General features: G+C 43.2%; 3 protein-coding genes across 8 annotated transcripts in view; 1 reads left to right on the top strand and 2 right to left on the bottom strand.

Moving 5' to 3' along the window:
* The window catches only part of CEP70 (centrosomal protein 70), a 76,993-nt gene extending 68,508 nt beyond the window's left edge, over positions 1 to 8,485 (bottom strand). For both annotated transcript variants that reach the window (XM_048216018.2, XM_048216023.2), the window contains exons 1-2: positions 8,192 to 8,485; positions 1,445 to 1,617 (exon numbers count right to left, since the gene is read on the bottom strand). The gene's annotated coding sequence lies outside the window, so the exon portion shown is untranslated. The remainder of the gene's footprint in view (positions 1 to 1,444; positions 1,618 to 8,191) is intronic.
* LOC130544393 (proline-rich protein HaeIII subfamily 1-like) lies at positions 6,883 to 10,828 on the bottom strand. Its single transcript, XM_057315975.1, has 2 exons — positions 10,153 to 10,828; positions 6,883 to 8,620 (listed from the first exon to the last, which is right to left on the bottom strand). The coding sequence occupies exons 1-2, from the start codon at positions 10,789 to 10,791 to the stop codon at positions 8,507 to 8,509; spliced, it is 753 nt and encodes a 250-aa protein (XP_057171958.1). The 5' UTR covers positions 10,792 to 10,828; the 3' UTR covers positions 6,883 to 8,506.
* FAIM (Fas apoptotic inhibitory molecule) lies at positions 10,378 to 25,545 on the top strand. 5 transcript variants are annotated; one of them, XM_057315976.1, is made up of 6 exons: positions 10,689 to 10,750; positions 14,674 to 14,732; positions 15,819 to 15,951; positions 16,301 to 16,529; positions 21,612 to 21,661; positions 25,206 to 25,545. In XM_057315976.1, exons 2-6 carry the CDS (start codon positions 14,689 to 14,691, stop codon positions 25,272 to 25,274), a joined length of 525 nt encoding a protein of 174 aa, XP_057171959.1. In that variant the 5' UTR covers positions 10,689 to 10,750; positions 14,674 to 14,688; the 3' UTR covers positions 25,275 to 25,545. The 5 variants fall into 5 exon arrangements, with proteins under 5 accessions (XP_026352913.1, XP_026352914.1, XP_057171959.1 ...); XM_044383443.3 differs by lacking the exon at positions 25,206 to 25,545 and adding an exon at positions 24,689 to 25,138 and having other exon boundaries at positions 10,731 to 10,750; XM_026497128.3 differs by lacking the exons at positions 10,689 to 10,750; positions 14,674 to 14,732; positions 25,206 to 25,545 and adding exons at positions 10,378 to 10,579; positions 24,689 to 25,138.
* Positions 25,546 to 26,823: the final 1,278 nt, after the last annotated feature.

The raw sequence follows: 26,823 nt of genomic DNA, 5'->3' as shown, positions 1-26,823 counted from the left end.
ACCTTGCTGAGCACAGCAGCACCTAGCATTTGGAGGACCCCAGTATGTTTGTTGTTGACATTCTACCCTTCCGTTCAGCATTTTCAAATCCCCACGAAGGGTCAGGCCCTACATGAGGCTCCAGAAATGCAGAGGTGGCTGACTGGAGATGCTCAAAGTCTAGTTAGGGAGATGACTATACATTCTGAAATTAAGATACAGTGTGATAGGCATAATCAGAGAAGTTTGCGCAGGGCGCAGAAGGGAAAGAGAAGAATTACCTAAATGGGCCACTTTAGTCTTCCTAGACCTGTGGGACTCAACCCTGGCTGCATATTAGAATCACTTGGGGAGCTGTGAAAACTTCGTGCTCAAGCCCCAGACCACTTAAATCAGAATCTCCAGTGTGGGACCCAGGTGTTAATAGTTTGTCAGTAGTGTCTCTCCCCCTTCCCCCTCCCCAGGTGATTCCAACGTGCAGCCAAGCTCACGAACTGCAAACTTAGAGGAATACTTGAATGATTCTAAATGGTAGGAGTTCCCCAGCAATACAGGGAGGAAAGATATTTAGAGAAAACTTCATGTGCAAATTAACTTCAAAGCATATTATTATAATGCCTAGATCACAAGTGCTCAGTAAACCTTATTGTTATTTTTTGTCATTAAACCTGGGCCCCTTTGGTACAGCTCATATCTGTCCTCCCCTAAAACCTAACGCCCAAAGCCTTTACAAATACAATGGAACTTACTGAGGGCTTCCTGACCAAACTGAGTAATATGTTGCATCCCTGGAGAGGCAGAATACGAAGGCCTTAGGAGCTGTGCTAAGGACCTGGGACTTTATCCAGGGTGTGATGGGAAACCATAGACAAGTTTTCAAAAGAAGTAATAAAATGGAAAGGTTTTTGTTTGGGTGTCTTCAAGCCTAATTTTCATGCATCTTGATAACACAGATAAAAACCGTAAAAATAGCTCTACCATGTACAAATATGATCACTGCTTTTTTTTCCCCACAAAAGAAAATCACCTCAATATTTTATTTCTCAGCTTAATAAATTCAGAACCTACAAACAGGGTCCCTGCCCACCACTTTCAAAATCTCATGGGGAGTTAAGTGATCCAAAATTCCTAGCAGAAAATACAACTTCCACACACCTGAAGGGAAGACCTGAAGTCTCATTGGCCCACTCTTGTCGCTGCATCTTATAGCCACATGGTGTCGCTGTTTGACGACCTGTATTTTCCAGGTCCGTGGTTGTGCAGGTCCTGTAAGGGCCAACAACGATCTCCAACAGAGGGCATGATGTGTCTCACAAGAAGTCTCAGGGTCACAGCTTTTCAGATACAATACTTCCAGGCCCATATTAGGCCTTCTTCCCAGGCAGCTGGGGTTACTGTGAGTTTGATCTCTGAGTCTGCCCCATGCAAATATGTTCTCAACCCTGCCCTCAAACCCTTTCCTTACCTGGTTATTCACATTAGCAATAGTTGATAGACAGATTTTCATTTTCAACCCTCAAAACACAGAGTCCAACTGCTTGCCTTTTCCAAGACGATAGGGTGACTTGCCCACTCTTCTGACTGTAGCTGCACTGAGCCAGGAAGTCAAATATCACACATCAGCTGGAATCATTTTGGCTGCAGATAATAGAAAAACTGACTCAAACTCTCTTCTTAAGCAATAAGTAAACTTATTATCTCACACAACAGAAAGTCTACAGGCAAAACAGACTTTAAGGTTGGTGAACTCAATGGTTCAACAACTTATCAAGGACCCAATCTTTTAGTCTCTCCGCTCTGCTGTAAACATGGTAGGTTTCAAATTCATACTAAAGTGATTTTCCAGATGTCTACCAGGAGCAATCAGGACCATATACTTTCTTTTCCATCTAAAATCCTTCCTTCTGGTTTTTTTTTTTTTGGTTTTTTTTTTTTTTTTTTTTGGCCAATTAGGTCACACAGGCATATACTCCACCTCCCAATCAGTAACTGCCTAGCAAATGTGAAGAGGACTTAAGCTTGGATTCCAGAAGGGAAAAGGGGTTACCATAATTGGAATTGGCAATGGGGTGGGTGCTCCTTGAGTCACATAAGTTGCAAGGGGGAGGTATGGCTACTTGAGTAAAACTGGAGTCCTGTAAGGGCCAGGAGGACCATGGATGTTAGATGTAGGATTACCGGTATCCTTTACAGTCTTCAAAGCACAAGAAGGCTGATTACCCTCTATTTCCTAACAAGGGAACCTCCTCCTCCTCACTCCTGGATTTTGTGTGTATCAAGTGGAGGGGAGGAAGTTCTACAGTACTGTCCTCCAAAGAAGGTCCCTTCTTATGGACCATCAAGGCCTTTTTGGCACCTCTCTTTGCTAGAGAAGTAAAAAGACCTCACACAAGTTCAGTCTTTGACTCAGCATCCTGCTGCATTGATCCCGAGTTTTCTTTTCTTTTCTAATTTTATTTTTAAGTAATCTCTACACCAAACATGGGGCTTGAACTCACAACCCCAAGATCAAGAGTTACATGCTCTACTGACTGAGCCAGCCAGGCACCCTGATCTTGAGTTTTCTATGGGTCTTCAATGACCCACCAGGATGCTAATGGTTCTAAACACTCTTTTAACATTCATTTACAAAAATGTATTAAGAGACTGTTATGTACCATCAAACTAGATGCTGTGTTTACAGTGGTGAGTAAACCAGGTGAGATTCCTGCCCTCATGGTACTTATGAAAAAAACCCACAAATACGCATTAACTATGATAAGTGCTATGAAGAGAAGGAAGAGAACAGGGGTATGTGGAGGAGGCTCTCTCAGGAAGTGACATTTAAGCTGAGATCCAAAGCCTGTCTTCATTTCAGCTTACTGCTCTCCTCTGTGCTTTGTCTTCCCAGTATAAATTATAGCCTTCATTAGCATTAAAACAGATCTTTTCATATCTAAACTTCTAAACTGATTCTCAAATTTTCTCCTAGGCATAGACTATTAAGTTTCTCCCCATAACAAGGAGTATACCAAATTTGAATGGCATTTGGTGATGAATTCTTGAAGATTCTTCAAGATTTAGAATCCTTAATTAATCCTTAATTACACTAATACATTTGTTTCTGCCTCCCCTATGAGAATGTGAACTCTGGGGACATGGATCGTATCTACTTTTTCCAGGACCTAGCACTGTCCCTGGCACATAGTAGGTGCTCAATACAGTGTGGAGTGGCACTGCTGAATTTGAGTCAGACTTAGGCGCATTCACCTCCAGTAGCCATTTTCCAGTATGAAAGACCACAAGCAAATAGGTCAAACAGATTAATAACATGAGGTACTTGGCTCAGTCGGTTAAGCATCTGCCTTCAGCTCAGGTCATGATCCCAGAGTCCTGGGATCAAGCCCCACATGGAGCTCCCCTGCTCGGTGGGGAGTCTGCTCCTCCCCCCTGCTCATGCTCTCTCTCTCTCTCTCAAATAAATAAATCTTTAAAAAAGATTAATAACAAATGCTCAAGAATCAATGCAGATTAACAATAGTTATATTAATTAAACCTGTATAATGTGTCAAGTTCTGGGCTACACACTTCTTTTTAACTTCTTGACTCTTCACAACAACCTTAACATAAGTACTGTTATTACCTTCATTCTACAATGATCAAATTAGAAAATAGACATTTAAAAAAAAATGGGCTCCTGGGTGGCTCAGTTGGTTAAGCATCTGCCTTTGGTTCAGGTCGTGATCTCAGGGTCCTGGGATCGAGCCCCACCTCGGCTCTCTGCTCAGCAGGGAGTCTGCTTCTCCCTTTCTCTCTGTGTTCACTCTCTCTCTCTCCCAAAAATAAATAAAAATTCTGGGGAAAAAAAAAAAAAAGACTTGCTAAGTTTACACAGCCAGTATGTGGCAGAGCCAGGATCTGAAACCCGCATTCAGGCTCCAAAGCCTATTTCATTAAGCACTTGACCATACCACTTCTCTTGACGGGCATCTGCTCCACCATAAGATTGGTATATGCATTTATTCCAATTTGCAGTTATTTCATCTGTCTGTGTATTAGTCATTTACTAATGCATAACAAATTATCCCTAAAACTAGAAGCTTAAAACAAACATTTAATATCTTCACATGTCTGTAGATCAGGAATACAGGACTGGCTCAGCTGGATGGTCTGGACAGAATCTTCCATGAGGTTGCAGTCAACCTGTTAGCCACGGTTAGTCATTTCAAAGTTCAACTGGGGCTGACGGATTCACTTCCAAACTCACTCATGTGGTTATTGGCAGGGCTCAGTTTGTTCCTTAGCAAGCAGTCCTATCCACAGGCTACCTGAGTATCCTCCACAACATACAGCCTCCCACAGAGGGAGTGATCCGAGAGAGTGTGTGAGCACCTAAGAAAGAAGAAGTCTTTTTTTATAACCTCATCCAGGAGGTGACATATCATCACTTCCGCTATATGCTATTAATGATATAGACCAACTACGGTAAAAAGTAAGAGAGGACTACACAAGGATGTAAATACCAGGAAGTGGGGATCCTTGGGAACCATTTTGGAGGCAACTTACTACAATCTGTTGCTCATTTTTTGTGAGTGCCTCCTCCACTAGAATGTAAACTTCATTAGTGGGGAAAACCGTCAGTGCTGCTCATTGTTATAGTCTCCCCTCAGTGCTTGCCACAGAACAGACTGTCAATAAATACTGAATAAATGTAATGATGACGATGATAGGAACTCCGAAGAATGAGCTCCCTAATGAAACATGAGAGACTATGGACTATGAGAAACAAACTGAGGGCCTCAGAGGGGAGGGGGGTGGGGGAATGGGATAGACTGGTGATGGGTAGTAAGGAGGGCACGTATTGCATGGTGCACTGGGTGTTATACGCAACTAATGAATCATCGAGCCTTACATTGGAAACCGGGGATGTACTGTATGGTGACTAACATAATATAATAAAAAATCATTATAAACAAAACAAAAAAAAAAAAGAAAGAGCTCCCTAGAACAATCCTGTCTTACTCTCACACAGATTTCCAGTTGCCATTCGTGGTAGCATAAATAAATAAATAATAAACAAATAAATATTTAAGATTTTATTTTTAAGTAATCTGTACACCCAACATGAGGCTCATACTCACAGCCCTGAGATCAAGACTTGAACGCTCCACCGACTGAGCCAGCCAGGCACAGCTCAAATAACTTTTTAAAAGCAAGACCTTATCATGTCCAAGTACATTTATTCATAATTTCTTTTTTCTTTTTCTGCTAAAGAAGCCCATAATTTTTATTTCATTGCCAGTTCTCCAGGAAGTGAAATCTCAAAAGAGATGAAGAAAATTTTTGAGCTGAACCCAAAGCTATGAGGCGGGGTTTAGAGAGGAGGTTACCTAATGGCGAATGCCTCCTCAGCACAATCAGGAGCACCAGCAGAGCCAGGAGCAAGTTGGGGGAACTGAGTCCTAGATTCTTGCATCGGATAGGACCCCGGAAGCATGTTAAAGTGGTTCCATGTCAGTGACTCTCCCTTGCTCCCAGATATAATTATCTCAAAACAAAGTTTTTAAAAAATCACCAATAGACCAGGGCGTCTGGGTGGCAGTCAGTTAAGCAGCTGGTTCTTGATTTTGGCTCAGGTCATGATCTCTGGGTCCTGGGATACAGCCCCAGTGGGGCTCCACGCTCAGCAGAGAGTCTAATTGAGGATTCTCTCCCTTCCTCTCCCTCTGCCACTCCCCCCACTCATACTCTATTTCTCTAAAATAAATAAATCTCTTTTTTAAAAAAATCACCAAAGACCTACACTAAAAGAAGTTCTAAGTATGTACTTTACAAAGAAGAAAAGTGATCAAAGAAGACAAGTCTGAGATGCAAGGATTGTTGAGAAAAAATTATAAACATGTAGATAAATCTAAGCAAACATTGTACAGTTCAGTATAATGATCATGAAGGCCAATGTGTGGGCTGAGAAAAAGGACAGACTCAAATGAAACTTGATTACAAGGTGGAAGGGAACAGCCATCGGGGTTAGAGTATTCCAAGGTCCTTGCATTGCCTAGAAGGAGGAGTGGGATGTTTAGGCTCTGTTAAATGTGCGATGTAAAATTTTAAGGGTAGCCACTCTAAGAACGGGAATAGAGTCAATGGCTTTCAAACCAGTAGACAGAAAAAAATGGAATATGAAAACAAAAATTCAGGCTACTTTTAAGAATGAGAGAAAGGAAAACAAAAAGCAGAGCAAAGGTGGGACAAATAGAAAGCAAAAGGTAAAACAGTAGAGACAAGCTAAATACACTAGTAATAATAAACTGACAGTATATAATTCAAAGTGGGATAGTGCAAAACATCTTTCTTCATTATTATTTTTTAAATAAATTTATATTCCCTCCACTCACTTCTTCCCCCCTCCACCCAACCTCTGGTGACCACCAATCTGTTCTCTGTGAGTTTGTTTTTGGTCTTGTTTTTAGATTCCACCTATAAAAGACCTATTTGTCATTCTCTGACTTATTTCAACTTAGCACAGTGTCCTTGAGGTCCATCCATGTTGTCACAAATGGCAGAATTTCCTTCTTTTTTATGGCTGAGTCATAGTGTGTGTGTGTGATAAATACTCAGAAGTGGAATTGCTGAATCATATAGTAGTTCAGTTTTTAATTTTTTTTTAGAGGGGCAGGGAGGGGTAGAGGGAAAGAGAGAATCTTAAACAGGCTCCACACCCAGCGCAGAGCCCAACATGGGGCTCGATCTCACTGCCCTGAGATCATAATCTGAGCTGAAACCGACTGAGCCACCCAAGCACTCCTATTTTTAATATTTTTGAGGAACCTCCACACTGTTTACCATAGTAGCTGCACCAAATTACATTTCTACCAACAGTGCACAAGGGCTCCCTTTTCTCCACATCCTTGCCAACACTTGTTATTTCTTATTGATAACAGCCATTCTAACGGGTATGAGCTATTCGTGTATATAACTAGAGAAAATGGACTCAGAAGGAAACACCAAATTCATGTTCATATCGGCCTTGGGGGAAGAGAAGCAAGTAATGGTGTTGGACTTGCAAATGCAATAGGGTTTTTATATGCAATGTTTTCTTCCACTGAAATTTTTCAATGAGCCAATATTTAATGATGGTCAGTCAGTTCTAGGTAGCAGGAATATGGGTATTAATTTCTACACTTTTTAAATTTCTCTAAATAAACATGATTTATGTTTCATTTTATGATACAAATTTTTTCCAAGTCTTAACCAACTGGAACATGTGTCTGCACTGCCTTCCTTTGGCTCTTCGCTGTAATTAAGGGTGTATCTACAGACCCCACTCTCCACATGACTCAACCTACATTCTCCTGAAACTGTCAAGCTTCTCTTGTTTGAAGTTCTACAAAATCACCTTGTTTCACTGCTTCTCCACTTTCCATGTTTGTGCAGGTAGAGCCACAGCGCCCTTGGGCTGAGGGAAAGATGTCTAAGCAGCAGCAGGCGACTGTGGGTACTGGTACTGGTTCCAACACACAATCCTCTGAGGCCAGAACTCTGGGTCGTGGGCTTCTTTCTAAAGCACTGGTGCCTCTTCCTTTAAACGTATCACCGGTACTCAGGCTAGACCAATACTGGAAGGGCATGTGGAAAATTTTAAGTCTTGTAGGTATCAGACTATGTAACTTTTCCTTTTTATTTTGATCTCCACTCACACTGTTTAAAAAGTAAGTTCGAAAAGTCAGTCAATACATTAACAATTCCCTTTTCAAAAGGAGGCCCAATGAAGGCATGGAGAATGGTGAACGAAAACATTTTTAGTTGCTCTCTTAAACTATGTCACTGATGGCCTGACTGGTTCAGTCAGTAGAGCATGTGACTCTTGACCTCAGGGTTGTAAGATTGAGCCCCACGTTGGGTGAAAGATGACTTAAAAATAAAATCTTAAAAAAGCAGTCAATTGATCAATCAATCACTGATGTCAATGGGCAAATTGATGAGAGGCAGTTTAAGAGGTAAGAACAGCTTCTAGGTACTTCCTGGGAAACAAGGAAATCATCTGAGAATGAGAATGAAGTCAAAAGCGTGGGGCACCTGGCTGGCTCCGCCAGGAGAACATGTAACTCTTGATCTCATGGTTGTGAGTTTGAGCCCCATGTTGGGCATAGAGATTACTTTGAGGAAGAAAAAAAAAGTAAAGTCAAAAGCAGGATCAGCTTGACTGAATACATTTTATACTCAAGTTCATTACCTTTCGCAGTATTTTCTTCAGACTTTCTTTCCACAACAGTTCTGTCTAGTAACGAGTGACTATTGCTACCATCCATCAGTGTCCTGGGTCCCGGGAACGAGCAGGTGGAAAATGTAGCCCAAACTGGTATGTTCCTCCGTCCCAGGTATCCCAGAAATTATGCCCAAAGAGAACAGAGTGACATGGAAGAAGCCAGCCGAGGAATCAGATTACACTGCCTATTCGTGGTGCAGATCTGAGGGCCTCATGCACGTACTCTGCGGCCTGTGGGCAGAGCCGCTTCCCAGGCCTCGATGAAATGGCCCAGATTTTTCTTCAAGCACAATTAACACTTTTGTAGTAACAGGCCCTGCTAACATGAACTTTTTGAATCCCACAGGCCTGGCTCCACATGCTGGCCCTGCAACTTCGGAAGGGCTTTGGGTCTCTCTGCAATAAAAGTACGGGGCTGTTGTGAAAAATACAGGCAACAATTTATAAGAACATAGCAAGCACCCAATAAATTACACCTTATTGGTCTTGTAAAGGATGTCCAGATTCCTAAAGTTTTACAAGGAAATATGATCCTTCATTAAACAGTATCACTAAGCTGCTCCCCAACTGGGGTTTCCTGCTCCTAGCCCAACAACTCAGGATTATTTCTTAGAAGAACTAAGGACTAGGAAAAAATAATTAGGGACAGGTCTTCAGCTAGCCTTGTCCCATTGCTGGAAATTTCAACTCTGGCGCCTTTTACCTTTCCCCCCTATCTCATTCTTTCAACAATTATTTATTGAAAACTCTCTACTCAAGACACTGGTTTAGAAGAAAATACAAATATGAAAAGTCTGTCTTCGAAGAGCTTTCAATACAGCTGGCAAACAAGAAATCAGAGCTCACTAAGCAGAATCCTTGTAACAGAATTTGCTTAAGAATTCAGTCATTATGGGGCGCCTGGGTGGCACAGCGGTTATCGTCTGCCTTCGGCTCAGGGCGTGATCCCGGCGTTATGGGATCGAGCCCCACATCAGGCTCCTCCGCTATGAGCCTGCTTCTTCCTCTCCCACTCCCCCTGCTTGTGTTCCCTCTCTCGCTGGCTGTCTCTCTCTCTGTCGAATAAATAAATAAAATCTTTAAAAAAAAAAAGAATTCAGTCATTATTACTCTGCAGACTGATTAACCTAATCGATTGGCCCTCTCTCTCTCAATCCCCTTCTCTCACACACTTGCTCAGCATCCACTCTCCCAACCCCAAAGACGAAACAATCCTTTACATTAACCTCAAGCCGGGGGAAGAAGTTGCACAACGGGGCCTGGATGCCCTCATGCCCCCAAATCTTCTGGGCCCTCAGAGTCCCTCCAGCACCCTTTCAAATGTCTGTATATTGTCACTGGGCACACTCTCCACAGGGACCACTCACTGCCCTCCTCAGATGGCCCACCCAACAACCCTCTTCCTCTCTGCTGGTGACACTGAAAATCGAAACCACCCGAAACTTAACCCAGGCCTGCTCTACATTCATTCTTTAAACAACTATTTATCAGAGCCCACCATGAGCCTGCACCGTGCAGATGTGGGAGCTATTAGAGTGAGAGGCAAGCAGCCATAGCCCCTGCCTTCAAGAACCCCAGTCCACTATTAAGTTGCACATTAAACAAAAATCACACAAATAACTGCACACCCTGACAAGGACTAAGGAGAATTCCAAGCGCTGCAAGTCTTCAGGGCCAGGATAGTTTTCCTTAAAAAATGATATTTGAAGAGCAAGCTCAACAACAAAGTGCAGGATAACTAAGGGAGGAGGCAGGGAGGCGTGCCCAGCAGAGGGAAGAGCATCTGCAGAAACCCCGAGGGGGGGGGGGTGGGTAGAAAAACTTGCATCATTTAAGAATCCACACGGGGCCTTAAGAAGTTCGGGTCTTTACAGAAGTAACCAGAACCCATAACGAGATTTCAAAGGGCGAATCATAATCACATTTACCTGTCCGGTGGCTTCAGAGCAGCCACGGTCTGATTTTGCCACCAGGTTACCCCAGCGTGCGGCCCCGCGCCTGCTACCAGCGGGTCTCACCAGCCCGGCTGGCGGGGCGGCGGGACGCGGTGCGGGACTTGAGGCTTGGGGTTGAGGGAGGGCGTCTGCAGACCGCGCAGAGCGCTCCGCAGAGGCCGCGGGCGGGGGCTGCGTGTGCGGTGCCCGGGGGCGGGTGGCGGCCTGCACCGGGGGCACCTCAGGGGACTTGAAGCGCCACAGAGTCGGCGCGCTCGCAACTGGCGGCGGCTGAGCTCTCGGCTTCCGAGGAGGAGGCGCCCGGTCCTCCGCGAAGGGAGCAAGGCCACGCGGCCTACGTGGCGAAGCCGGAACACGCGCTCTGCGTGGCCCAGAGCCTCCCGCGGTGCACGGCGGCCAGGTGAGCCCCGCGGCCCAGGTGGGGCGGCCCCGGGCCGGGCCCCAGAAGCCCCTGCGCGCAGCCCGGGCGTCCCCGCTGCAGCGCGGCGGCGGCGGCGGCCATCTCCGGGCGGCGGCGGCGGCGGCGGGCGCTGCGAGCGGTGGGCGGTGTCCACGCGGACCGTGAGACGGGGTCGGTGAGGCGCCGGGCCGCGCCGGGGGTGTTCCGGGCATCTTCTGTCCGCCGGACCGAGGGCAGAGGCAGGCACCGGGGGGCGGGGGCAGGCTGCGGGTCGCCCCTCCTGGCCAGGCCCTGCGACCTTAAGATAATATCCCTCCAGCCCGTTTTCTCGTGGACGCCTGAGCAGACTGTATTTTGCAGAGCCTAGATCATAAGGTGCTGTAACTTGGCTTCTTTACCTAAGAATGCAACACGCGCAGCTACCCGTGGCTTTGCGTGGTTTTCTGCGTCCTTCGTATTGGCCGCACTGGACTGCGTTCGTGTGTCCAAGTTGACCGCAGCATGCATCCCCGGGGCCTGGCCCGGGCTGGACGTGCAGTTGGTTGAGTGACGGGACTGTGATTTACTTGGTGGACTGCCTCCCTGCTGCTGAACGTGGTTTTCAGTTTGTAGCTAATACAGAAAGCAGTTCGTTGCGCACTGTTACGTCTGGTGTGTTGAGCGCGATTATTTGTTTAGAGTGGATCTCTCGTAAGGCTTGTGGTTTACGTTGTAAAAATGCTCCTCGGAAAAGTTACCGGTTCTTGTACCTCTGGTAGCATCTGAGACACCTGGCTCCTGGAGCTTCCTGACCAACTTTGCAAGAGGTCCCAGTGCTTCACATGGGTCTGGACGTACAGTGTTAACACCTGTTTGTTCAAGAGTGACATTGTGGCTGGCCTTACCTAGAGCTTTTGCTGAAAAGGGAACTATGAATATCTTAGTAGTTTTTAAAACGGACTTAGGTTTAGCTTGGACAGACCATTACAGCCCCCAGTGCGGTTAAACCCAAGTTCAGGCAAAATTCAAGCTGGGTTAGATGAACAGTGGAAACGTCCTAATGGTTAAGTCTTACTCTAAACATGACCGTTGAAATTGCTAGGGAAGAGATTTTGTTTTAAAATTATTTATTTGAGAGAGAGAGAGAGAGAATGAGTGGGAGGAGGGGAGGAGGTAGAAGCCGACTCCCCACAGAGCAGGGAGCTTGACGGACGGACTCGATCCCAGGACCCTGGGATCATGACCTGAGCGGAAGGCAGACTGTTCACCGGACTGAGCCACCCAGGCACCCTCTAGGGAAGAAATTTTAAAAGATTATGCTGATGCCTAGATACTCAGAAAGCTTTCTTCAAAGACATGTAAAAATTTCAAGTGAGTGACATCATCCTCATCAGTGAAAATAAATGGAGTTTGTTTTTCCATTCTTTTCATTTACACTTTTATTTTTTAATTTATTTTATTTTAATTTATTTTCTTTTATTATTTTTTAAGTAGGTTCCATGCCCAGCATGGAGCCCAAAGTAGGGCTTGGATTCACCACTCTGAGATCAAAGCCTGAGCTGAGATCAAGAGTTGGATGCTTAACCCCTGAGCCACCCAGACGCCCCTTCATTTACACTTTTAAAATTTTGTGCTAAAATAGAGGGAATTTTCTTTGTAATGATCATTTTTCAGTTTGGTCGCATGATCCTGAAAATTAAGTATATGTAAAGAGTTTAAGAATGACAGTGCATTAATTCCTTTCCCTAGGGTTTTAAACCAGAGTCTTCTGTGGCCTTCGCACCCAATCGGTAGGGGCGGATCCTTTCTCTGTGGGCCCGTTCTGTCCTTTACTGCTTCCCTTTACAAGGACACTCCCATGGCTCTGTCATAATCATCTTTTGGTCTCTCTAGGGCCCCTCTCTGAGCTTAGTGTCCAGCTCAGTTCCCGGCACGTAAGTGCCTGAAAACTATTAGCATGGTGAAAGAATTTAGAGTATGACGTGCTTATTAAGTCCAATTTGTAACTTAGAGACGTGTGACAGATATTTCTCCTTTTTCCAATGAGTAAGGTAGATATTGGGGACAAGGACAGTTGTGATCATCTTTTGGTTATAGATATAGTCACATTCCAAGAAACACTACCAGCAGGGCACCTCGGTCTTTCCTTTTTTTAAAAAACAACTTTGTTGAGGTGTAATTCACATACCATACAATTCACCCATTTAAAGTGTACAATTCAATGCCTCTGTATATTACAATGTTATTTTTTTTAGGTTGTGGTAAAAAACATATGACATAAAATTTGCCATTTTAACCGTCTTCAAAGTACAGTTCAGTGGGATTAAGTACATCCACAATTTTGTGCAGCCATCACTATTTCCAAAACTATTCAGCACTTTAGATAGATACTCCATAAATAAATAAACGTAAGAATGAATGTCTATAGTTTAGGGAAAATTTTCAAGAAATAAATGTGGTCTTGATTTCTCACTTCCCTTCTAATTTGTTGTGTGTCTTTTATACTTCTATATGAAAAGTTATTATAATTAAGATGGTACCATGCCTTATCGTAGTGTGATAATATTGAAGTTCCTTATAATGGGAAACTGAGCAGTTCTTTCAAGTTTGAATGCTGAGTTACTGAACTTTCTACGGTCTCTTAAAGTTATAAAGCAAAATGTGAATGATAGCCCTAAGCCCTCTCTGATTTGCAAAGGATGGCTCATCCGAGTTTATATTATGCTATTTGGCTTCCTCTATTGCTGTGTATTCTCTTTGCTTTTGTAAGGATACCCTCCACTTTCCTAGGAGATATCCTAGGGCTTCTTAAGATGAGAAAAATGCACAGATTTGTAAGGTGCCCCCAAACAAAGGGATTTATTTTAGGTACAAAGTGTTTGAATCTTTAATTTTTATTCTAAAATTTTTATGTTTTCCTGGCCTGCTGGATGCTTTTATCAGTGTTAATCTCTTCTTTAACATCTTTTTAAAAACAGTTTTTGGCTTCTGGCTGTTTCCAGCTAAAGAAGTTTGGCAATCTCCCATTTTTAACAAGGGGCGAGCACCCTTGGGCATCTATAGGGAGAAGGCTAGGCCAGAGTAGATCTGGGGAGCAAAAAATAGTTGGTTATTTTTCAGTGGGTTTGGGAGAGATACAGCTGTTAATCCCAAATCTCCAAACGTGGAGGGTTTCCTATGCATGTGTGAATATATGTGTGCTTCTGATCTTAGTAAAATTTAATTAGTATTACACCCCAGTTAATTCTGAGGTAATTGCATGGGAGTACTGGGCTCTAGTTCTGGCTCAGGCCCTACTACTGACCTGAACAAACCACATAACTTTTGTGGATTTATTATTGGCACGAGTAAATTAAGGGGGCCTGAGTAAGTGGGTAAATTCAGTTTGCTGTTGGAAAGCAATCTAGCATATCCTTGGCTGCTTCCTGCAAACTAGTCATTTCTTTGAAGGTATCTAAAAATTTTTTAAATTAATTATTTATTTTTTAAATTAAGTAAGCTCTTAATGGGGGATTGAACTCATGACCCCAAGATCAACAGTCTCGTGCTCTACCAACTGAGCCAGTCTGGTGCCCCTAAAATATTTTTTAAATTATATATCCCACCGTAATACATAGCCTTCTAAAATTTAATATGAAGATTACATTTTAAATTGGTTACCACCCTGTAACATTGATGCTTCCTGAAGATGTGAGGATGCGTGTTGTTTATCCTGGAGTTTTATGTATTCCCTGACCCACTGCCTCATACCCTTGGGGCTTCTTATACCTCAATTTGAGAAGCACGGGACCCAGAGGACCTCTAGGTCTCTTGCAGCTCTGATATGGTATCATATTTGAAATAAACTAGAGTCTATTCTCTAGTTTTAGGAAATTATAAATTTATAACAGGGAAAAATATGATCTGCCAATTTGCATGACAATTTCTTTTCCTGAAAACTGGAGATTGCAATTCTATTGTATGTAAAAGCTGTCTCATCAGAAACAGCATGCAATTTGAGAAATGGATTGCAAACTTAGAAAAAAAAACCCTTTGCAGATGTTATCTTTGTTGCTCTCAATCTTTCTTTGCTGCAATTCTGCTTTTTTCTTTCCTGCCTGCTTATTGGATTAAAGACTGTTTTGCCAACCATGGCATCTGGAGATGACAGTCCTGTCTTTGAAGATGATGAAAGGTAAATGTCCTGCATGGCAATGAAACTAGCTTTTGAAACTTTGAAGATTGTTCTTATCACTCAAGAGTTATTTGTCCAGGCTACTTTGTTAAGGACACAGTTTGTAAACTTGCAGAATGCATGGTTTTGTTTTTCTGTGATTTAGAGCAAGGGTAGTAAACACCTGGCGTGGAGGTGGACACAATGGGACACATCTTTTCCCATAGGGCCTGGGTGTAAGGTCTCCAAATCTGTGTTAGCGAAAAGTTCTCGGCAATCACTTCAAGATGATATAAAATCCACTTACCATTTCTGATTTAGAGTATACAAGGACATTAGAGTGAATAAAGAATAAGATGTAGTTAAGAGAGCAGGCTCAAAGCATATTCTATGTAGGTATTACATAATATATAGCATTCACACAGGGCACAGATATGATAAATATTATGTATTTTATATAAATATCAAAAGTATGTATTTAAGTTGTGCCAGACAAAACATTATGACAAAACAGAATCCTTGATTTTTTAAATAAGATTACTATAGTAAAGACAAGAATTACCATTTTCCATACATTTTTATCTCTTTTATTATAGGACATTTCTTCTATGACTTCTCCTCAGTATAATAAATTAGAACCTTTTTTGTTAAAATGAATCCTAACTGGTTTAAGTATGAAAGGTCTTGGGAGTTCTTGTTTTGGAGTGAATGGATCTGAAAAATAAATACCAGAATTAAATACTGTGCTTTTTAAATGGGATTGTAGGGAAGAAGTAGAGACATTTTACTGACCTTTCCAAACATTATTCTGTAGCCCAGCTTAGAATACTCTCCTGGATAAACTGATAGGTTCTTAATCCTATTAATATTAAGGTGACTTTGGAATTATCTGACTATATACCCATATATAGTAGTTTCATCTTAAAGGAAGAGCGCGTAAGAGGGAGAGGATTTATATGTGCTGTGAGTAGAAATTCTTAGGTACTGTCGCTTTAATATCTTGTAACTTGGGGTTTAAAAAATCTGATATTTTCATCTTGGAAATATTAATTGGTTATTTTCTTACTGTTTTGGGCCTATTGTCATTGCTTTATTTTATTCCCTTAGCCCTCCTTATAGCCTGGAAAAAATGACAGATCTGGTAGCCGTTTGGGATGTTGCTTTAAGTGACGGAGTCCATAAGATTGAATTTGAACATGGGACCACATCAGGCAAACGAGTGGTATATGTAGATGGGAAGGTAGGAAAAAATAAGTTACTTTTTTGAATGTGGTCTACATAGAAGCTTGATTTTGTTAACATAGATTCTTGATATGTAAATTCAAGGCTTTTCTCTCACATTGATTATCTTTATATTTGGGCCTGGATCATGTTGTTGGCCAGAGCAAACTAATACTCGTTATAGAATCCATAGACTATAACATTTAAACGTCAAGTGCTTTTATTTCCTAAAATATTTGAATCATGAAGTAATAAAATTACATCTAAATAGCACTGCTATTTACTCACTTTAATTATAGCGTTTCTAAAGCTAAATATTGCATTTTCTTCCATTTGTGTGTTTTTGACTTTTATATTTTATTGCTTAGGAAGAGATAAGAAAAGAATGGATGTTCAAACTAGTGGGCAAAGAAACCTTCAGCGTTGGAGCTGCAAAGACAAAAGCAACCATTAATATAGATGCCGTCAGTGGATTTGCATATGAATATACTCTGGAAATTAATGGGAAAAGTCTCAAGAAGTATATGGAGAGCAGGTCAAAAACCACCAATACTTGGGTATTACATTTGGATGGTGAGGACTTCAGAGTTGTGTTGGGTGAGTGCCATTTCTGCAGAAGTTACTGGCTTTTTATGATGGTTGTTACTTAGTTCCCCTAACCATCCAGACCCTTTATGGGAGCTGTGAGTAGAGAGTGTGTGTGTGTGTAGGTGTATTTCTGATGTGTCCTATGTGAACAAAATATTCATTCAAATGACTGATTTATATGAGAGCCGGATTTTGTAGTGATGGATTTGAGGATTGTAAACAGGTTTTAAAAAAGAAATAATGATGTAGACATTTGTTATTTTTTTACTATTGATATTTCTCTTTAAAACGATGTCTAGGGACCGTTGGAAATTTAAGATTGATCAGTAACAAAGGAATTTTTCTGTAGGTAGCAAGAGGTTTAGTACCACAGCACATCAAAATTGTCGAAGTCCAGATAAAGTAGATTAAAAAATAAAAACTAATAAGCCATTGATCTTTAAGCTAACTTCTTTTGTTACGGATTGCTGTCTATGTTGTTTCCACTGGGCCTATAAAACTGAAGAGGCAGGTACTTACCAGTTACTTTCTTTTCTGTCTTCTGGTACTCCCAGTATTTCCTGCTTCTCATATCATTAAATTAAGACCATTTGGATTATCTATTAATTCATTGATTCACTCATTTAGGTACGCTACTAAATACCAGTTAGCGTACCAGGCACTGAGGATACGTAGATGAAGAGATGTTGTCCACCATGCCTTTAAGGAGTCTACTGTCTAGTCAAATGCTAGCATGGACCTTTTTAAAAAAATTTTTTTTAAGAATGAAAATGTTGGGGTGCCTGGGTGGCTCAGTTGGTTAAGCCTCTGACTCTCGATTTCAGCTAAGGTCATGACCTCGCCACCGTGGGATCAAGCCCCACATTGGGCTCTGCACACTCAGTGCGGAGTCTGCTTCAGATTCTCTCTCCCACTGTCTCCGGCTCACTCTCCTCTCTCTCTCTCAAATAAATAAATTAATAAAATCTTTAAAAAAAAATGTTTGGGGTGCTGGCTGGCTCAGTTGTTGGAGCAAGTGACTCTTAATCTCAGGGTCATGAGATCAAGCCCCATGCTGGGTGTAGAAATCACTTAAATAAACTTTTTAAAAAATGAAAAATGTTTATCAAGGAATAAAATGTACATAGTTGGGGGTGGAGGAAACCCAGAAACTCCCGTGTAGCTTATTTATTGAAGAAACTGGATCAGTTTGTTTTGAAGGGTTTCCTGTGGTCTGGATTTTATTGATTGCACTTCCGTGATGTTTCTTTTTCTTTTTTAATATATATAATTTTAAAGATTTTATTTTTAAGTAATCTTTATACCCAAAGTGGGGTTTGAACTTACATCCCTGAGATCAAGGGTCGCATGGTCTATCAACTGAGCCAGCCAGGCGCTCCCTCTTCTCTGTTTCTAATGTTTCCTGTACATTGGTCGTTGACTAAAGAATTGGTCAAATTTAGGTTTGATTGTTTTTTCCTGGCAAGACTACTTTATAGTTTTGTTATATCAAGAAACACATGGTGTTTGTCAATTTTTTTGATGTTGGCAACCATCAATACCTAATGTTTGCATCCAGTGATTTCTTAGCAGTTGCCAAATGGTGATATTCTAGAATATTTCTAAAATGACAGACTTCCTGTCATCCACTATTTGGTTGCACAGAGGTAAAATTTGTATAAGAAATGCAGAATAACACTTGTTTTCATTTTACTAGTATTCAAAATACTGAATTGGCTCCTTATTTTCCTCTAAAGGTAATTGTTTAGGTTGGGTTTTTTTTTTAATCATTAACTCATGGATTTAAACAATTTGATGTGTGTTGCAGCATACTGAAGTTATTATTCTTATTGACCTTCAAATTGTCCCAATTTTGGCCAATGGTGTGCTCTTTAGATTCGCTCCTGAGTCCTTTTGACACATCCTTGGTAGACTTTGAAAGCTTCCTTGCTATCTGGTATGACAAGATGTCCTAGGCTTACTTTGAACATTTTTTTTTTTTTAAGATTTTATTTATTTATTTGACAGAGATAGAGACAGCCAGCGAGAGAGGGAACACAAGCAGGGGGAGTGGGAGAGGAAGAAGCAGGCTCATAGCAGAGGAGCCTGATGTGGGGCTCGATCCCATAATGCCGGGATCACGCCCTGAGCCGAAGGCAGACGCTTAACCACTGTGCCACCCAGGCGCCCCAACTTTGAACATTTTTTACTCAGACCTGGAATCACCCTTTTTCTCCAAGAAGCCCTGGTTTCTCTTAGAGGAAAATGGTATTTCAAGAGCATGATCTGGGCATACGTTAAAGATGTTCATTCATTATTTCTAGAGAAGCTGCAGGCAGGCAGAGAGAAGAGGCTGCAAGGTGCACGCACTCCAGGACCGCCTATGACTCACCGCATCCACGTCTGAGCCATAATGATTTAAACTTTATCACGTAGGTTCTTTTGTTGACATACATGCTTGAACAGGTGCTATACTCATATGATTCAGAAATTAAAATGATACAAAAAAAAGATACACGGAGAAATCTGCTTCCACCCCTATTCCTATCTACCCTGTTCCCCTGATAAATATAAGCTCTTTTTAATAGTGAATCCTAATAGAGACACTGGAAGTGTTTCTTTATTCAGATTCAAGCCAATACAAAAATTTAATACTACCTCATTTCATAAAAACATTTATTGACTTACTCATATATTCTGGGGATCCTCTTATAACCGTACATAAAGAGCTTTCTCATAATTTTTTTATAGCTGCAGAGTCAATCTCAATGGTAAATAAAATAGCTCATTTAACTCGCTCCTGACAGTTGAGCACTTAGGCTATTTCTAATCTGTTGCTGTTGGAAGCAGGGTTGGATGAATAGCTTTGTTCATACGCCTCTTGGAATATAACTGACATATCTCCTTAGCATAACATCCCAGAAGTGGGAAAATAGGACTTCTGGGGCCAACATAACCGCGCTTGTCATGTGAGTGGATTGTACACCATTGCCCCTCCTGGTGCTTTTACCATTTTGTGCTCCCAGTACCCATTTCCCCACAGGTTCTCCAGCTAAGCATGTTGTCAGATCTTAAATTTCTTAAAATATTCTGCTGCGCGAAAAATGGTATTTCAGTGTTGTTTTTATTTGCCTTTTTCAAAATTAAGTGAGGTCGAGCGTCTTTTCATGTTTGAGGCCCTTTTGTTCTCTTCTGGTAATGCATCTTCATGTCCTTTGACCCACTTTCTGTTGGGTTGTTGGTCTTTTTCTCCTCGATTGCTCAGAGTCTTTATGTTGGTAAGATTAGACTTTTGTCAGTGCTGTGAGCTTCGCTTATTTTTTTTCCAGTTTGCCATTTATTGTATGACTTTGCTTATGTGTGTATGTGTTTTTTTAAATGATGCAGAAATATTCTTCGCTTTTATGTAGTCAAATTTATTCCATTTTGCTTTTATAGCTTCTGGGTTAGCAGGTTTCTTCAGAGGCACATTAATAATAGCTTTACAGAGGGGCACCTGGGTGGCACAGCGGCTGAGCGTCTGCCTTCGGCTCAGGGCGTGATCCCGGCGTTATGGGATCGGGCCCCACATCGGGCTCCTCTGCTGGGAGCCTGCTTCTTCCTCTCCCACTCCCCCTGCTTGTGTTCCCTCTCTCGCTGGCTGTCTCTATCTCTGTCGAATAAATAAATAAAATCTTAAAAAAAAAATAGTAGCTTTACAGAAAATCCGAGTACTGCACGTGTTCAGCAGGCATACTAGATAGAATTCTAGTCTTCACCACCGTCGTGGCTTCCTTGAGCACTGTACGCTCTGCTCGGGGGCTGGGACAAGCTAGGTTTCCCTACAGTGGCGGCTGCTGATGCTCGCACCCAGGCTGCCACTAGGGCAACCACTGGCCACATCTCCTGGGCCCCTCGGCTCTCTCTCCCTTTAGCCCAGCTCAGAGGCCTCTCTCCGCTCTCTGAGGCTGCCGCCTCAAGGTGTGGGGAGAAAAGAGTCCCTATTAGACTATGTTCCTGAGGTAGATGGCCTGTTAGAAGCAAGCCCCTGACTGGCACCTCAGCCTTGACCTGCAGGCAAGGTTTTGACCCCTGGGCCTCTCACATGCACACAGGTCCCGGTTCAGGCTTCATTATAACACCCACAGCTCATCTTCTGGCTGCGTGATGAGTGCAGTCTTCTCTTCCGCCACCTGCCAGGACACTAATATTCACAAGTGGGTCTGGGGATCCTACCCCAAAATGCACACGTGTTTGCGCACACGTGCACACACGTACACGCCTCCCGAAGTGAGCCCTGACACCCTGACTAATGCCCTGGTGGCTCATGGCAGCATTTTCTCCATAGTGTCAGCGCGGCCCACTAGGTGTGCCTGTGTTTTTTCTTATCCAATAATTTTCCCCCAAAATGAAAGCATTGCAAAAATGAATAGAGATTATTGGGCTATCCAGTAGGAAATTTTTTTTTTAAAGATTTTATTTATTTATTTGACAGAGATAGAGACAGCCAGCGAGAGAGGGAACACAAGCAGGGGGAATGGGAGAGGAAGAAGCAGGCTCATAGTGGAGGAGCCTGATGTGGGGCTCGATCCCAGAACGCCGGGATCGCGCCCTGAGCCGAAGGCAGACGCTTAACCGCTGTGCCACGCAGGCGCCCCTCCAGTAGGAAATTTAAGATTAAATTTCTAAGCCTGAATGCTGTCCATCCTACGTGAACCCTGTCACAGCCTTTCTTGGTGGCCTCTTTGTGCCGTCATCCAACTGGCTCCGTGTGAAAGGCAGCGGGGATCGTCTGGTCACTGATGACAGTCTGTGTGGCGAGGCCCCTCCTCACACTCGTTTCTGTGCATCCTCAATACTGAAGTTTGTGTTGCAGTGTGTATTTTGTTCAACAGGGCTTCATCCATTTGTACTGGGGTCGTGATCGTCTCTTAAGAGATTGTTTTGTTTCATTTTTATTTTGTCTGTGAACGAAGAGTAAACATAATTTCTTCAAATTTAGAATTGGAAAGCCGTGAAAAGTTAATGGAGTTTTAGAAATCCAGTATATCAAAATTTTCTTAAAATAATAAGGAATTAACTTTATCTTTGAGTCATAGATTATAATTTTTTTTTGGTTTGTTATTTTTACAGAAAAAGACACTATGGATGTATGGTGCAATGGTAAAAGAATGGAGACAGCAGTAAGTTGACCCTTTGATTACTCCTAGCTTGGTGGGTAAGGGTTGCCACTGAAACATTGCGGCGTTTCCTAATGGTGGAGATTGATAATTAACCAAGGTCCTCTCGGTGAAGAACGAGAAGGAGATGAAGTTCTCCTGACTCCACATTCTGAAGACCTTTCTGGGACAGTGCCTGGGGCAGGGAGGGCTTGGAAACGCCCTGTGCTGAGAGCTGGCCCCAGCCTCACACGCTGCATTTCCTCTCCTGGACCAGGCTCTGTCCTGAAAGGAATCCACACACCCAAACTGCCCCACGGAGGCTGGCATCCTCCCGTGTTTGTCCAAGTTAAGGCTGGGCTTTGGTCTGCAGCTCCTCGAACCTGCATGCCCAGGAATCACCTGGGGTCTTGTGACAGTGCGAATTCTAACATGCCCCCGGTGGTGCCAATGCTGCGTGCCAGCCCATGGGTCACACTCTGATTGGGAAGGCTTGACACCATACCCTCAAAACAGATAGTACTTTTCTAAAAGTGACGTTTTTGAAAAAGAAGCATGCACACAATGTCAGATGACACGAAGGCAGATAGGAAAGGCCCTGTCACAAACCCCAGAAGACAAGTGGAATTTGTAGACCAGCAGTGCCAAGAGGCTACCCCACTCATTGTGGCCAGGCATGATGACATCCCCATCTAACCCCAGAGGGCCGGCCTTTGCTGTCAGCCGCTTGCATTGTCACGGCTGTGCGCGGGATGACCACTGGAGCGATGTCAGCGAGAATGGAATAGTGGTGTGCGTAGCGTGGGGAGCAAGCGGAAGCAGAGGAGACCATCGTGGGAAGCATGGAGTGTGGGACTAGGAGCTGCAGTCCCTGGGTGGAAATTCCCTGGGGCTGGGGGGTCTGGTGGCAAGCGGGGGGTACTATCCCTGGTCCCCGCCTTTCACGCTGACTTCCGACAGGAACACAGGGCTAGACATGACGAGACCCACTCTGCTCTAGTCGTGTGTTGGCTAGTTGCCCACGGTGGGTGCTGCCCTGGTCTCCTTCGTCTGTTGGAGGTACAGGAAGGTGAGCGGAGCTCAGAGGGCAGGAGGTCTGGGGTGAGTTCATTCGGCAGCCTGTCTGGGACCTCCCTGCTGGGTCTCGTGGCCATCTGCTTCTGAGGAAGCGCTCTGCCAGAAATGAAACGTTCCGGAGATAGAGCTTCTGTCTCTCTTAATCGTGGCATGAATTCTTGAAGGGTTATCTGACCAGGGCGCTCAGGATCCGTCGCCGGATCTTGAGCCTCTCACTGTCCGGGATAGATCTACAGTTAGACTCTTCTTTTATGCCGAGAGGTTTGGAGGGCTCTTCAGTGTTTTATGGCCCCTGTGGAATAGCTTCAGTTATCCTTAGCATGGATCAGGCCCCTACTGGACCTTCCTGTCCTTTCCTTCCTACCCTGGAATTCTCTAGATGCCAAGAATCGGCAGTTTTGAATCCTGTTCCCTCCCTCCCTCACGGAATTCTCCAGTGCAAATGTCAAGAGAATGTTGTGGTGTGGTATTGAGGATGTGGCTGTAAATAAGAAGTGGAGAGTAGTGCTCATCCACAATGTCTCTGTTCCTCAGTAATTAGCAGGGAACCCCAAGTGTTTGGACAATAACTCTTTACAACCCAGTTGCCTCCTCATTATAACTACAACCTAATTTGCAGAGTCGTTTCTGCAGCTCCTTCCCCAGTATGGGCACACCTGCTCTTGCCGCCCGTGAGCTACAGTTTATTTTCTCCTTCTTCTTTCCATCTAAAAGCATTATGACCAAGATTATGTATCTGGCAAATCGTGCACCCGCAAGGTCGTGCCGGTGGTGTCAGTACACCTCCAGTAAAGAGCCCCTGGCCACATTCTCCCCACAGCTCAGAAAAAGCTCTCCCTGGTGCGTCCCGTGCTTTCTTAGGCTGGCCGTTAGCCGTGGGGCCTCGCTCCGTCTGCTCTGGCTGCCAGGAAGCTCAGAGCCACGTTTTAAGTCTGATGGTGGCTTCTTTGCTTTCCGGCGTACTCCACTTTCATCCTCCAAGCCTCCTGTTCTTTCTTCTCTGTACTGCGGCCCCTATCTTTTTAGGACCGATCTAGATCAGTCCTGTTCAGAAAAATATAATATGAGCCACAGGTAGGAGTTTCATGTGTAACTTTTCTTTTTTGTCATGTGTAACTTTTCTAGTAGCCACATTTTAGAAGTTTTAAGGTGAAGTTCATTTTAATATCTTTGATTTAAATCAGTATATCCAAAATATAATTCAACATCAGTATAAAAAAGTTGTAGAGTTGTTTTACATTCCCTGTTTCATTCTAAGTCTTCCACACCGCGTGTGTATTTTGCACTGAAACAGCACATGGCATTTCGGACTCAGCACATTTCAAGGGCTCGATTGTCACCCGCAGCTGGTAGCTGCTGTGGCGGACAGAGCAGGGCGAGATTGCGTAGTGCTTGGTTTTATGTTATCTGTGTATTTTACTTAAGTCGCCTTATGTTCTGAGGAATCGGGTGCTCAGAGTGGGTAAGAACAATTCTGTCCCTTCCTGACTGGGGCCTCCCGCAGTTATTTCACCACTCCGTGCCTTGATCCCCTCGTCCGTACAGTGAGGGTAGTAACAGTGTCAGGGTTACGGCGAAGGTGCAATGAAGTTATGTGTGCAAACTGTGCTTGATATAGAGTAAGTGACTCGGTGTGAAACAAGTGCTTGCTATCATGCTTCTCATTTTTACTTTTAAAAATAGCCAGTGTTGTTACATAGCGCATGTTATAGATACACAGCCACGAGATATAAGGGGTTTTTTCCCTCCGAAACTTAAGAATGTTCAAGGTAGTAAGCAGGTACAAATAAGAAACATTCAGTTCACAGCAGAGATGTGAAAGCATCTAGTGATACAGGCTTCTAACGAATTTTCCTAAGTTTAACCTTTAGCTAATAGGTACCTTATTATGCCGCCCTTTTTAGATGGTGTTAGTGCTCTAGGCAAAGATAAATGTTTCTGGAACACTAATTCCTCCTTCTTTTGTTGGCCTAGGGTGAGTTTGTAGACGACGGGACTGAAACTCACTTCAGTGTTGGAAACCATGACTGTTACATAAAGGCAGTCAGTAGTGGGAAGCGGAAAGAAGGGATTATCCATAGTCTCATTGTGGATAATAGAGAAATTCCAGAGATTCTTGAATGACTTCATGATAGTGAACTTTAATCTTAAGAAGTAAAGATCAAGACTTTTAAATTACTGTGGTAATTAAATATGCTTAATATGTACTTTTCAGTACACTTAGCCTGCAGGTGTTTATTTTTTAGTTACTTGAAACTGTAGTATTCCAAAGGTCAAAAAAAATTATGTACAATCATAAGCATTGCAATTTATTTTGTAAATAATGTAAAATGTTTTAAAGCCAAATGGAAAATAAGATGTGGACCAAAATCACTCATGTTTTACAAGAGGAACTTTTACTATAATAAACACTATAAAATAAAATTGGTGCTGCTTGATTTGTGTTTCTAAAAATGGATATCTTCATTTAAAATTTTTTTTTTATTTTTAGAGAGAGAACACACATGAACCAGGGGAGGGGCAGAGGGAGAGAGAGAATCTCAAGCAGAGTCCGTGCTGAGCATGGAGCCTCATGTGAGGCTTGATCTCATGACCCCGAGATCATGACCTGACCCGAAATCAAGAGTCGGACACTTAACCAAATGAGCCACCCAGGCGCCCGTCTTCATATATTTTTAACTTATGCAGGTAGAGTGTTAATTTAAAGTATTGGTACATAATGATATGATTAGTTTAACTGGAGAAAATGAGAAACATTTTCTGTCTGGAAACCTTAAGAAATGCCAAATAGTGTCATATCAGAATTTAATTAAAAACGGGTTTCTGAAAATGTAGTCATTTTGTTTCATCGGCAGTGAGGACAACAAACAAAGGAAGAAGCAAACTTCTTGACAGCAGCCTGCCTCAGGCACATCCTCAGGCCGCGCTGGAACCTTCCGAGTGGCGCCTGGTGTGGGTGGTAGCAGCGGCGTGAGGCAGGCCCGGCCCCGCACACTCACCCGGAGAGCCGGCCTCGTCAGCACAGCGAGCGCCCGAGATTGTGCACTCGGTACTCTGCTCTGACCGTCTACGGGGAAGGCTGTAGCTTATGAGTAGGGCCTTTTTTCAGGGTGTCTTATGTCCGTTACCACAAGCTGGTCCTCTGAGAGGAAGGGGTCTCCATTTCCTAGACTTGCTCTGTCCAATACAGGAGCCATTACTGATGTGGCTATTTAAGTTAAATTAATTAAATACAGTTCAAAAATTCCTCTATCACGCTAGCCACATTTCAGGTGCTCAGTAGTCACCTGGGGCTGGGGGCAACCACATTAGACAGTGCAGATACAGACATTTCTGTCATCCTGCCACATCCCATTGGACAGCGCGGCCTGCATATGCTGTCTCAAGTTTACTGAGCTCCTCGCTACTGGCACAGACAGGATTCAAATCCAGGTTTCTTCTGACTCTGAAACCCGTGCCCTTTACTACTAATCTTCCTGCCACTAACATATTTCTAAGAGATTTGGGGCAGAACAGAGGCACAACCAGGTTCAAGCGCCAGGAAAGAGGAACCGAGAGGAGAACAGGAGAATAGAGATGGAAGGTGGCTCAAACAGGCCTGGGCCCGGCAACGTGCTGGGTGGCAGAGCGAGCATATTAAAATGAGACTGTGACGCCGTGCTTCCTCTAACATTTTTTTCCAAGTCTTCCCAATTGGCGGGTCAGCGTACTGCCTTGACCAGAAATTCCCCCTGCTCTCCTTCCTCCACCCCAGCTCTGCTTCACTGTTACTGGAAAACCAGGAGATGAACTAAGACGGACTCTTCTGAGGCTTCGTAAACTCACATTTGGGTTGTTTCCAGGTGTTTGGGTTTCTTTTCTCTTGAATAATGGGCTTCTTTTAATGGCCACATTTTATCTGGAACCAAAAAAAAAAAACAAAAAACCAGTTTTAGACCACGCCCAAAAGCAAAGCAAATGTGTGTAGGCTCTTCGTTTTGAACTCTAGTGATTAGAGGTCAAACCTGTGCTCTTCGGGTGTATCACAGCCCACATCACACACTTGAGGATATGGTTTGATTCGGTCTTTGTGGAAACCAAACCTGGGGGTGTAGTTTTGCTTCTGACTT

Source organism: Ursus arctos, unplaced genomic scaffold, assembly GCF_023065955.2.
Source record: "Ursus arctos isolate Adak ecotype North America unplaced genomic scaffold, UrsArc2.0 scaffold_20, whole genome shotgun sequence".
Lineage (NCBI taxonomy): Eukaryota > Metazoa > Chordata > Mammalia > Carnivora > Ursidae > Ursus > Ursus arctos.
The sequence above is the reverse complement of the archived record's forward strand: the minus strand, read 5'-3'. Positions and strand labels throughout refer to the sequence as shown.